The sequence below is a fragment of the Paramisgurnus dabryanus genome, chromosome 22, assembly GCF_030506205.2.
Source record: "Paramisgurnus dabryanus chromosome 22, PD_genome_1.1, whole genome shotgun sequence".
Taxonomy (NCBI): domain Eukaryota; kingdom Metazoa; phylum Chordata; class Actinopteri; order Cypriniformes; family Cobitidae; genus Paramisgurnus; species Paramisgurnus dabryanus.
This window is the reverse complement of record NC_133358.1, coordinates 22,932,819-22,946,658: the sequence shown is the minus strand read 5'-3', so window position 1 is coordinate 22,946,658 and position 13,840 is coordinate 22,932,819. Positions and strand designations below refer to the sequence as shown.

At 37.6% G+C, this 13,840-nt stretch overlaps 1 protein-coding gene across 1 annotated transcript in view; it reads left to right on the top strand.

The window, feature by feature from the left end:
- Positions 1–13,805, top strand: part of adgrg2a (adhesion G protein-coupled receptor G2a) — a 37,002-nt gene extending 23,197 nt beyond the window's left edge. The window contains exons 23-35 of the mRNA XM_073813183.1: positions 37–253; positions 2,308–2,464; positions 2,550–2,708; positions 2,786–2,905; positions 2,991–3,036; positions 3,132–3,241; positions 6,874–6,998; positions 7,343–7,614; positions 7,692–7,791; positions 8,143–8,426; positions 12,699–12,800; positions 12,910–13,044; positions 13,147–13,805. Of these exons, the coding sequence (XP_073669284.1) occupies positions 37–253; positions 2,308–2,464; positions 2,550–2,708; positions 2,786–2,905; positions 2,991–3,036; positions 3,132–3,241; positions 6,874–6,998; positions 7,343–7,614; positions 7,692–7,791; positions 8,143–8,426; positions 12,699–12,800; positions 12,910–13,044; positions 13,147–13,247 (1,928 nt within the window). The 3' untranslated portion in view covers positions 13,248–13,805. The remainder of the gene's footprint in view (positions 1–36; positions 254–2,307; positions 2,465–2,549; positions 2,709–2,785; positions 2,906–2,990; positions 3,037–3,131; positions 3,242–6,873; positions 6,999–7,342; positions 7,615–7,691; positions 7,792–8,142; positions 8,427–12,698; positions 12,801–12,909; positions 13,045–13,146) is intronic.
- The last annotated feature ends 35 nt before the right edge of the window (positions 13,806–13,840 follow it).

Here is a 13,840-nt window from a genome sequence, read left to right as displayed (position 1 = left end):
TACTTTAAGAAAAACTTAAATTTCCTTATTTTGCAGCAACAACCGAAAGTCCAGGCGCACTGGCTAACAACCTTCTTAATCAAACCAAAGATGTGTCTTCTTTAAACTCAACTCAAGTGAATGATTTGGTCAACCAGTTAGAAAAACTGCTTTCTGCACCCAATATTAGTCTGGAAGTGGGCAGAGCAATGCTGTCTGTCATCAACAACCTGCTAAATGGCTCTTCAAACAGTCTGAGTTCCTCATCCAACCGGTAAGAATGAAACAGTATTTTATAATATAGTATTTTTTTCCTACTATGGAAGTCAATGGTGCTCCTGTTTTCATGTGTAATTACAAATATTTGCATTTGTGTAAGACATTAATACAGGTTTGTCATTTTTGGGTGAACTATCCCTTTAGAGGGACATATCATAAAAATCTGAATTTTTCCATGTTTCAATTCTTTGCTGCCTTACTAGTTTTTTTTAAACAACTCAGATTTACAAATTATGTCAACTTACTATTATTTATCTTGACTAGATGAGTTGCTACAACTTATAGGGCCCTATCTTGCACCCAGCGCAATTGACTTTGTCAGTGACGCATGTATCATTCGTATTTTGCACCGGCGCACAGCGGGTTTTTCCCTCCACAGATGCACGTCAGCAAACTAGGGAATGAACTTGCGCTCCCTGGGCGGTTCAGCGCAAAAAAGGAGGCGTGTTCCGGCGCAAACCATCCCTGATGCTATTTTGCAGTTTCAAAAAACAATTGCGCCACTGACCAGTAAAAAATAGTCTAAAGTCAGTGGCGCGTTGTAGTATACCATAAACTATAGCGTGCACAACGCGCACACACTTTGCTTATCTAATATACACAGATGCAACAGTTATTTTTGCAAATCATAAATTGTTTCAATAAAAAATATTAACACATGAGATAAGGGAAATCATAGTGGTGAGCATTGTGGTGATAGTTTTTATTTATTGTGTGGCTGCGTTAAAAATTCTCATGCAAATAACGATTAAAATATTTTCATACGTTTGTTGTGTGGCTGTATTACGTTTATTTTATGTAAATAATAATTAAAATGTTTTCATAAGAAACCTGAATGTATATGAACTTGATTTGTAAGTGTACTTTGGGGTTGGACTGCTTGCGTTTCTTGGCATTCAGCGGTGAGGGTGGACGCAGCGATGTCCTCTGCTGGCGTCAGGTCCTGCATAGAGGCAGATCCACCTCCCGTTACACGGCGTAGCCGATTTATGCTGGCAAGCTTGGGATTTCCCTGTCTCCTGACATCATTGTAGCGCTTGCGGCGCAACGTCCTGGGGATGCCAGCTGATGAGACAATTGTGGCTATTTCCTCCCACGCCTGTTTAAGCGACGCTGATTTGGGCGGATTTCTCCCATCCCTATAAAAAACAACTACTCTGTCTTTGACTGCTCTTACAAGAACGTCGGTCTCCTTGGCTGTGAACCGCTCCTGGCGTGCGCCTGGTAAATCCGTCATAATAATAGCAACACGCCATGGAACTTGCGCACTTGCGTTTAAAGGGAATGTTGGATGACGTTCTGATTGGTTTATTTGACGTTACGCCCAAACCACACCTATGAATAATGAACCTACTTCAGACCAACCCCTTATTGATTTGCGCCTGGTGCAAGAGTTAATTCTCCCGCCGGGAAAATAGCAACAGGGCCCAAGATCCGCCCACAAAGTCACTTGCGCTTTGCGCTTCGCACTTGCGTTTCAGATCGTTAAAATAGGGCCCATAAAGTTGAAAAAAGTCAACTTCATTTTATAAGTTATAACTCATCTGTAGACAAGATAAATAATAGTAAGTTGAAATGACTTGTAAATCTGTTCAAAAGTTGATTTAACAAAAAATGAAGGCAACAAATAATTATTTAAAGTGCAGTGCTTTTATCAACCTAGATAAAAACAATCCAGTAACATTCTTTGCAAGCATGTGAAAAAACAGGTCACTGAAATTTGGCTCCCCTTGTGATGTCAGAAGGGGATCTTAATATATTTATACCAACCCTTAATCTGTACTATCCAATAACAGCACTGCCATTTAGTGCAGAGTTCAGCTCATTTGCATGTTAAAGGACACACCCAAAAAGGACACATTTTTGCTTCAAAGTGGCAATTTTATCCCGCCATAATAAATTATCTATATAGTATTTTAAACTAGAACTTCACATAAATACTCTGGGGACACCAAATATTTATTTTACATCTTAAAAAGTCTTGTAAAATGTGCCCTTTAATAATCTTATAAATCACTGATGTGTTCCTTTGGCAATGGTGATTTTTAGATTAATCAAAGTCGTGGATAGTTTGGGTCTGAAACTGGTGATTCAAGACCAGACCGTAAACATGGCATTTGAATCACTTGCTTTGGCCGTTACCAAAGCTGACGGCACCAACTTCAAGACGACATCATTCGCAGTTGCAGATCCATTAAACCCACAGGTAATGACAGTTGAATCTTTTTAGTTTTTTTTTAAATGTTTTTGGAAGTGGGTGCTGGATTTTTTTCTTGTTTCTGAAAACGCAGGTGACGAAAGGATTGAGAGAAGCGAGAGCCGTGGAAAGTTCCTCCCCTCTTGGCAAAATAACGCTGCCAGCGTCCCTTACAGAAAATCTTTCTCTAGGGGAGCAGAAGATGGCCTCCAGAATCCAGTTCACTTTCTTTCAGAAAAGCACATTTTTTCAGGTAAAATGAAACTGATTCCGAGTCGACTTTAGATTTGAAACTGCATTATTCAAGCTTTATGTTTTCTATCCTTACAGGATAAAAAGACTCAACTTATTTTAAACAGCCACGTTCTGGGCTCGAGTGTGGCTAACCTTTCCATCAAAAACCTGAAGGAGAACGTTGTGTTCACTCTGAGAAATACGCAACCTGTTGCGGTGTGTGTTTTTACATTGTTACATTACCTGTCATTGTACACTTAAACCGGTTTGATTTCTTACTCTCTTCACTCATCTCTCACAGGGGAACTATGTAGCCTCTTGTGTGTTTTGGGACTTTGAAACTAATGGTAAGATTAGATTCCTCTCTGTTATTAGGCTCAATTGAGATGTGGAATTTCTGTATTAGAGGTGATGTGACTATGACGTGTTTTGGGTTTTCCAGGAGGTTCAGGAGGTTGGAATTCTGACGGCTGTTTTGTTGTCAAGAACAGCAGTACTGTGAACGAGACCGTCTGCAGCTGTAATCACCTGACCAGTTTTGCAGTGCTATTAGTAAGTACGCCTACAATCAAAACACTTCATGGAAATGTTCAATCATCGTTTTAACAGCAATGACTAAACTAAGCATTGACAAACCTGTTATCTAAATGCTATAGTGGCCAACTTTAACAATTGCATTTCAAGTATTGTTGCATTGGTGTGTTTGGGGTATATATTAAAGCTCCCCTTTAATATTTTAAGGAGACTTTGACAAAACAAAAATGGCAAAGTTAAAAAGGACATAGCCCCAGGCAATGACTACAAAATATTACCAAAAAAGAACATCAACAAATATTACAACAAATAACATCACTTTTGGCCACTACTGTATTTTATATTTTTTAATGTACATAGTTTTTCTTTATTAAATACAACAAATGTGACCCTGGACCAAAAAACCAGCCTTAAGCAGTATGGGTATATTTGTATAAAATACATTGTATGGTTCAAAATTATTAGTCACACTGCAAAAAATGACTTTCTTACTTAGGATTGTTGTCTTGTTTTCAGTACAAATATCTAAATATTCCTAAATCAAGATGCATTTTCTTGATGAGCAAAATGACCTAAGAAAGTAACTCACAAGCAAAACTTGTAAGGAATGATTGAAGATGGGCCATTGAATTATAAGAAAATAATGCACACCCAAGGTGCAATGCGGCACGACGCGAATAATTATTTATAATAATTAGTTAATTAACTAATAATAATTAGTTCTCCGAGCCGCCGCTTCTTGCGCATTCTCAAATCCCTGAGACATGCTCCCTTCCCTCCTTCTCTCTCCTATCCGAAGCAGATATTTCCAAGGTCTTGGCTTCTAATCATCTGACTACCTGCCCGCTAGATCCAATACCCACCCATCTCCTCCAGGCCATCTCTCCGTCTGTTATCCCTGCTCTCACTCACATTATCAATTCATCCATTTCCACTGGCACTTTCCCTGTAGCATTTAAAGAGGCCCGGATAACCCCGCTGCTGAAGAAACCCACTCTCAATCCTGCTATGCTAGAGAACTACAGACCCGTTTCTCTTCTTCCCTTCATTTCCAAGACTCTTGAACGCATTGTGTTCAACCAGCTCTCCACTTTTTTCACACAAAATAACCTCCTGGATAGCAATCAGTCTGGATTCAAAAGTGGTCACTCCACTGAGACTGCGCTGCTCTCAGTCATTGAGGCCCTAAGGCAGGCAAGGGCAGTCTCCAAATCATCTGTGCTGATCTTACTGGATCTATCTGCAGCTTTTGACACGGTCAATCACCGCATCCTCCTGTCGACTCTCATGTCTATGGGTGTCACTGACACAGCGCTTCTATGGTTCAAGTCGTACCTCTCAGATAGGTCGGGTATCCTGGAGAGGTGACGTCTCCGAACCCCAACGTCTTGATACCGGGGTCCCTCAAGGCTCTGTGCCTGGACCGCTGCTCTTTTCGATATACATGACATCCCTGGGCTCTGTCATTCGGAAACATGGCTTTTCCTACCACTGCTATGCAGACGACACTCAACTCCACTTGTCGTTCCACCCTGATGATCCTACGGTTTCTGCCCACATCTCGGCATGCCTGAGGGACATCTCACTCTGGATGAAGGATCACAATCTCCAGCTTAACCTTGCGAAGACAGAACTGCTTGTCATATCATCTGAACCAAAGATCCAGCACAACTTTTCCATTCAGCTAGGTTCCTCGACCATCACGCCTTCCAAGACGGCCAAAAACCTGGGAGTGGTCATTGATGATCGGCTTAGCTTCACGGAGCATGTTGCCAGCACCGCTCGCTCTTGTAGATTCATCCTCTACAATATCAGGAAAATTAGACCTTTCCTAGATGAGCATGCTACGCAGGTCCTGGTCCAAGCTCTTGTCCTGTCTGGCAGGACTTCCAGCCTGCTCGACCAAACCCCTACAGATGATTCAGAACGCAGCGGCAAGAGTGGTCTTCAATGAGCCAAAGAGGGCGCACGTCACTCCTCTCTTTGTCAAGTTACACTGGCTTCCTATAGCACCCCGCATCAAATTTAAGGCTCTGCTCCTGGCCTTTAAAACCACCACTGGGTCAGCACCCCCTTACCTTCGCTTGCTTATAGAGCCTTATGTACCCTCTCGATCACTGCGCTCTGCCACCGAGCGACGGCTTGTGGTACCATCTCAAAAAGGGAATAAAACATTAACGCGTACCTTCTCAGGAACTGTCCCACAACTGTGGAATGATCTGCCGGTCGTGACACGATCAGCTGACACTGTAGCTGTCTTTAAGACTCGGCTAAAAACCCATCTCTTCCACCATTACCTAACTTCCTAATTACAGATTTACTATCTTTATTTAGTTACCCTTCTCTTTATCTCTTTCTCTATTTACCTTCCTCTTTATCTAAAAAAAAATAAATACTAACATACCCTTGGCTATGTATATTGTGTTGGACTTGATGAGATTTCCAGTGCGCTTATGTATTGCTGTTCTTATGTTGCCATAATTGCTTCTATTGTTTACCTCACTTGTAAGTCGCTTTGGACAAAAGCGTCTGCTAAATGACTAAATGTAAATGTAAATTATTTGAATTACTTTCAAATAATTCAAAGGACTGGACTCAATTATTTCTCTTATACCACGGGTACCACAAACATTGCTCTGGTGTCTATTTTTAAGACATTTGACAAGTTAGGTGTGCGGTTATCAGAAATGAATGCATACCCACAGAACATTTCTCAGCCAATCAGAATACAGCATTAAACAGACCCGTGGTTTAAATGATTGTAAAAGACATTTAGGTGAGTTCAACAAGTTTAATTTTATGTGCATATTTTTCAGGCTGGCTAGTTGTTAAGGCTACATGAAAACAACAAACTCCTTAGACCTGTTTAAAGTTGCAATGGAATATAAATAAAAACAGTTTACATAAATAGTATGAGCAGCTCATATAAATAGTAAAAGTGATTTACATATTTAATATAATTAACCAATAATTGGGTAACACTTTACAATAAGGCTCATTAGCTAAAATTAGTTTACTGCATTAGTTAACATGAACTGATAATGAACTGCACTTATATAGCATTTTTTTTATATTTGTTTATGTTCATTTAAACATTTATTAATACATTATTCAAATCTTGTTAACATTAGTTAATGCACTGTGAACTAACATGAACAAACCATGAACAGCTGTATTTTTATTAACTAATGTTAACACAGATTAACAAATACAGCAACAAATGTACTGCTCATGGTTAGTTCATACATAGTTAAGTGTTACCAATAGGCCTATAGAAATTAATATTATGATTTTGTATCTTGAAATGTCATATCCTTGTCCTCCTTTCTTTTTTTTTCTTTTTTGAGGGGGGAGGCTTCGGGATACCTCCCTGAAATGACTTTTTGCAGGTTGGGATGCCAGAAATTTATTTACAATTTTTTTATTTTCTTAGGTCATTTTGCTTATCAAGAAAATACATCTTCATTTTAAAAAAAATCGATATTTGTACTGAAAACAAGACAAAAATACTGTCTGAATAAGTATTCTGTCTTTGCCAATATCTAGAATAATCTAGTCACATGCATTGTTATATACAGAACAGTGGTGCTTTAACTCACTTTACCTACATCCTGTAAAATATGCTCTTCCGATTTGTTTTGTCATTGAAGGACATTAGCCGGCAGGGAATACAGGACCGTGTGCAGGCCACAATCCTCACCTTCATCACTTACATCGGCTGTGGAATCTCTGCTATCTTTATCGCAGTTACTTTGCTCACTTACCTCGGGTTTGAGTAAGTCTTCCTCAATGATACTGACATTAAATACTTATAAAAAAAAAGAACCACAACAGACATATATTACAAAAAGTGTAAGACAGTGATTACCCAAAGCTGTTCCTGGGGGCACACAACAATACTGTACATATTTTCCAACTCTAACCTAATCAAACCAAAGTCATTTTAAGGAAGTCGCAACATATTTGCAATCCCTCCAGGGCTGCGTTCCACTCCAGTTTTAGACACGCACTTGCATTATGTATCTATTGTAATTATACAATACTTATAATATCCCCAAATTATACTATAAATAAAACAATAAGGTATAATATAACCAGTTCTGTTCCCTCTATCCACAGAAAAATCCGCCGTGACATTCCCTCCAAGATCTTGATTCATCTGTGTTTTGCTCTGCTCTTTCTGAACCTGATCTTCCTGGTGGACTCATGGCTGGCTCTGTTTCAAAATGCCGTTGGCCTGTGCATTTCTACGGGATTTTTCCTGCACTACATCCTGTTGGTCTCCTTCACCTGGATGGGTCTCGAGGCTCTGCATATGTACATGGCCATCGTCAAGGTCTTCAACAACTTTATGAGCAGATACATGCTCAAGATGTCCTTGGTGGGCTGGGGTGAGTTTATTAGTCGATGTGGCTTCTGACTGTAGACGAGTGATGATTTAATTCACTGACGTGTTGTGTTATTGCAGGACTCCCGTTAATTGTTGTTATCATTGTGATCGCAATAAACAAGGACCACTATGGCCTTGTACAGTATGGAAAATTTGTGGACGGAACTACAGATGATTTGTAAGTATTTCAATATTAATGCCCACATTATATAACAAGATCATTATTGATTGATGCATTAGCTCTCATGTGTGAGTTATAATGTTGAACACAAAAAAAGATGATTGATAAATGATGACATGCACACAGATGACGGCACTCATTGACTTCTATAATATTTGTTTCTCCTACTATGGAAGTCAATGGGTGCTGCTAACCACTGTGTGGTTGCCATCAGATATCAAAATATCTTATTTTGTGTTTAACGGAATAAAGAAATGAGAGGTAACGATGACCGAATTTGCATTTTTGGATGAACTATGCCTTTAATAAAATGAACCATCATCATTTGTACACTTTACTCTTTTTTAGCTGTTGGATTAAGAATCAATGGGTGTTCTACGTGACCGTGGTGTCATACTTCTGTGTGATATTCGTGTGGAACCTGTCCATGTTTGTGGTGGTAATGGTGCAACTGATACGAATCAAGAAGCAAAATCCCCACAATAATCAGTACCGGAGCGGACTGCAAGAACTTCGGAGCGTCGCGGGACTCACTTTTCTGCTGGGTCTTACCTGGGGCTTTTGCTTCTTCGCCTGGGGACCCGTCAACTTGGCTTTTAATTACCTGTTTGCCATCTTTAATTCCCTTCAAGGTGAGACATTTAAAACTGAAACAGAAATAATATAATTGACACTAAATATTGAAAAATAATCTTTGTACTATCCATTACTATCATTCAGTTACAAGTATAATTTTCGGAAAGATTTGGGTAAGGTTGTTTCTGTAGAGATTGGCGCTGGTAACACCAATGTGTGGGAAAGCAGAAATTGATAAAATGTCAATCTTAAATGCACTCTTACCATTGACTGTATAAAACATGACCTCACACGTAGGTTTCTGAAGAGCATTTTGTGAAGGCTAAAGTTTGCGGAACCTACCGCTGCCATCTTGGCAGCACTTCACTCTCGAATAACTAAAAATAGGCGGTGGGTGGAGCTGAGATGCCTGGTTGCTGAAACCACGCCCACCTACCTTGACGGTAGTGACAGCAGCGGCAATTCACCTGTCACACCTGCCAAGTGGCCACGCTCTTAAACATGCAGAACTTTAATATGAAATGAAAATGGAAAAAAATGTTAAAATAATATTGTGGTTTTTTTTATAAATTACTTATCTGTGAGCTATATTATTTTTTTTAAAAATGAATGTGCCCTAATGCTCTTTAAATCAAAACAAAAATCTCCTCCCCTTTTCAAAATGATCTCTCATTACTTCCCGCCATATGGCATGGCAGGTGGGCGGGGTCCGGGAGATGATCGTTGTTATTAGCAATTAGCAACACGACCCAACTTCAAATGATCCAGTCAGATCTCGATAGAAAAATTCAAATCCAGCCCTGCCTTATTTCATTTCAGAAGCCAGTGTCACTCAAATATACGTCATTATGGGGTAAATAAGGCACTTGCTACTTCCGTTTCATGGCGACTTTAGTATAATTTTAGTTGGTCAATAGACCAATGGCCATAGGCACAAATGCATTTGCTATTTAAATAAAGTGACGGTGGATGTGAAAATTAAAACTGCGCCGAACTGAAACTATCCAAAAACACTTGCGTCGGTCATTGTGCCGGGTGTATAACAGGGCCCAACGTGTTTGAAAAAAATATTTATGTAATTCCGTTTGGTGCCACTAGATGCACAAAGGCACTTAACACAAACTAGCAATGCAATTCCCAAGGAATTACCAGTGCATGAAATTGCAATAAAGTTTAAAAAAATTGATTGACAGAACTGTACAAGAAGTTTAGTTTAGTAGTCCACCTGGCTGTTAACATGTTTTAGTCTGAAGCTAGCATGATGTAATATAAAGCTAGCATGATTTAGAATGAATGTAGCATGATTTAGCATGAAGCTAGCATGATTAAGCATGAAGCTGGCATATGAAGTTGACATGATTAAACATGATGTTAACATGATTTAAAATGAAGCTAACATGATGTTAGCATGATTTACCATGAAGCAAGCTTGATTTAGCATGAAGCTGGCATATGAAGTTGACATGATTAAGCATGATGTTAACATGATTTAAAATGAAGCTTACATGATGTTAGCATGATTTAGCATGAAGCAAGCATGATTTAGCATGAAGCAAGCTTGATTTAGCATGAAGCTAGCATGATTTAACATGAAGTTAACATGATTTAGCATGAAGCTAGCATGATTTAGCTGCTAGCATGATTAAGCATGAAGCTAGCATGATTTAGCATGAAGCTGGCATATGAAGTTCACAAGATTAAGCATGATGTTAACATGATTTAAAATTAAGCTAACATGATGTTAGCATGATTTAGCATGAAGCAAACATGATTTAGCATGAAGCTAGCGTGATTTAACATGAAGTTAACATGATTTAGCATGAAGCTAGCATGATTTAACATGAAGGTAACATGAATATAGCATGATTTAGCAATAAGTTAACATGATTTAACATGAACTTAACATGATTTAACATGAAGCAAGCATGATTTAACATGAAGCTAGCATGATTTAACATGAAGCTAGCATGATTTAACATGAAGGTAACATGAATATAACATGATTTAGCAATAAGCTAACATGATTTAACATGAACTTAACATGATTTAACATGAAGCAAGCATGATTTAACATGAAGCTAGCATGATTTAACATGAAGCTAGCATGATTTAACATGAAGCTAGCATGATTTAGCATGAAGCTAGCATGATTTAACATGAAGGTAACATGAATATAGCATGATTTAGCAATAAGCTAACATGATTTATCATGAACTTAACATGATTTAACATGAAGCAAGCATGATTTAACATGAAGCAAGCATGATTTAACATGAAGCTAGCATGATTTAACATGAAGCTAGCATGATTTAACATGAAGGTAACATGAATATAGCATTAGCAATAAGCTAACATGATTTAACATGAACTTAACATGATTTAACATGAAGCTAGCATGATTTAACATGAAGCTAGCATGATTTAGCATGAAGGTAACATGAATATAGCATGATTTAGCAATAAGCTAACATGATTTAACATGAAGTTAACATGATTTAGCATGAAGCTAGCATGATTTAACATAAAGCTAGCATGATTTGGCATGAAGGTAGCATGATTTAGCATGAAGCAAGAATGATTTAGCATGAAGTTAACATGAAGAAAGCATGATTTAACTTTAAGCTAGCATGATTTAACATGAAGCAAGCATGATTTAACTTTAAGCTATCATGATTTAACATGAAGCAAGCATGATTTAACTTTAAGCTAGCATGATTTAACATGAAGCTAGCAAGATTTAGCATGAAGCTAGAATGATTTAACATGAAGCTAGCAAGATTTAACATGAAGCTTACATGATTTAACCTAAAACTAGCATGATTTTGCATAAAGTTAGCATGATTTGGCATGAAGGTAGCATGATTTAGCATGAAGCAAGAATGATTTAGCATGAAGTTAGCATGAAGAAAGCATGATTTAACTTTAAGCTAGCATGATTTAACATGAAGCAAGCATGATTTAACTTTAAGCTATCATGATTTAACATGAAGCAAGCATGATTTAACTTTAAGCTAGCATGATTTAACATGAAGCAAGCATGATTTAACTTTAAGCTAGCATGATTTAACATGAAGCTAGCAAGATTTAGCATGAAGCTAGAATGATTTAACATGAAGCTAGCAAGATTTAACATGAAGCTTACATGATTTAACCTAAAACTAGCATGATTTTGCATAAAGTTAGCATGATTTGGCATGAAGGTAGCATGATTTAGCATGAAGCAAGAATGATTTAGCATGAAGTTAGCATGAAGAAAGCATGATTTAACTTTAAGCTAGCATGATTTAACATGAAGCAAGCATGATTTAACTTTAAGCTATCATGATTTAACATGAAGCAAGCATGATTTAACTTTAAGCTAGCATGATTTAACATGAAGCTAGCAAGATTTAGCATGAAGCTAGAATGATTTAACATGAAGCTAGCAAGATTTAACATGAAGCTTACATGATTTAACCTAAAACTAGCATGATTTTGCATAAAGTTAGCATGATTTGGCATGAAGGTAGCATGATTTAGCATGAAGCAAGAATGATTTAGCATGAAGTTAGCATGAAGAAAGCATGATTTAACTTTAAGCTAGCATGATTTAACATGAAGCAAGCATGATTTAACTTTAAGCTATCATGATTTAACATGAAGCAAGCATGATTTAACTTTAAGCTAGCATGATTTAACATGAAGCTAGCAAGATTTAGCATGAAGCTAGAATGATTTAACATGAAGCTAGCAAGATTTAACATGAAGCTTACATGATTTAACCTAAAACTAGCATGATTTTGCATAAAGTTAGCATGATTTAGCATGAAGTTAAAATGATTAAAAGACCCAACCCACATGTCTCTACGATGTTCTGATGCAGAGATATAAGGCTATGGGATATGTTGCTAGGGTGCCCAAAATGGTTTCTAGGGGCGTGGCTTAATAGCTCTAGGACGATCCTAAGAGAATGATTGGATGCCTGAATGAAATAGGCCCACCTCCTTGTCTCTAATACACTGTAAAGCAAAGATATCCCATCTGAAAGGTTTTCATTTCCTTATATGGGCATGATTCCTGCCCCATTATAAGTCTATGGGAAAATTTGGGGGCCTCTTACACTCCAGGGGTACAGCTTACACCCCATTGTGAGGTATGTTCTTACAGAGCCTCTTAAAATGTGGCAAGTCACAAGTTTCTGTGAAATCTTCGTTCTGAGCTATGACTCATCAAAGTTTGTCGCAGTGTTAGTTCTATGGGATTTTTCGGCTGCTTTTTCACCACTGTAACTATCATGTAAATACAGTACATATCCATGTTTATTTCTCCCTTTTCTTTCACTTTCCCAGGTTTCTTTATCTTTGTGTTCCACTGCGCTCTAAAGGAAAATGTCCGTAAACAGTGGAGAATGTACCTCTGTTGTGGGTGCTTACGATTGCCTGAAAATTCAGGTATTCATTCCAAACTAAAAACTTTATGTTACTGCTACTAGATATTGTTATGAATGTTTTACTTGACCTTATTAGTCTTTGCTAAAATCTCTAAATTATTTGTCTGCAGACTGGAGTCGGACATTGACAAATAAAGGAAAGAAATCTTCAGTTTCCACAGCAGTCTTTACTGATTCTGATGTTCACAGCGCCCCTCGGAGCTCAGTGAGCAGTGATGAATCACTGCCGCCGTATAATGGCATCGGTCAGTTTCTATAAAAGTGCTCGCCATTTAAAATCCAAAAATGAGTATGCATTTTTGTGTGATTATAAAAGTAACTTTTTCTTTCAAAAAATCACATTACAGGCTCACCGATGGAAGATAATCTGATCATTGCTGAAGAAACAAACGATGTAATCGACAACGAGATCAACAGTCATCTTCGATCACGATTCAGACCTGCGTAGCATACAGTATGTTAAGAGGATTGGTGATGGAAAAAACATTTTAATATTGAGCCAAGCTGCTCGGTACTATTCATAGGAGGATAGCGAGCAAGGACTTATGGGATACGATGCTTAGAAAATCCCATATTACTGGGAAGTGTGGAAACATTATTGGATCCCACTTCTGCAACTTTAAGATTTTTTTTAAGGACTCCAATATAATTTCAAAACAGTATTAAACACCTCATTTTCTTGCTTTCCAAAAACATACAAATGTACAATGAGAGCTTATTTTAATGCATCTAAAAACATCAAAGGAATGTATGAAGGACTACGTTTAAAATAAGAGTATTTCACAATTTTCTTATCTTTATTTCTGACTTTAAACCTGTATGGAACTAGCAAAAATGTTGAAGTGTAGTTGTTTTGGTTTAGTTTTTTTTTTTTTTTTTTTTGTAGCACAAGTATGGAAAATGTGCTTATATTATTGGAAAAAAAACATATTTCTAAAATTAAATTTGTTTAGTACTATATGAAGTAACAGTCACTTTAAAACTGTATTTACTGTAACTTGTTCACTAGAAGGATTTATATATATATATATATATATATAT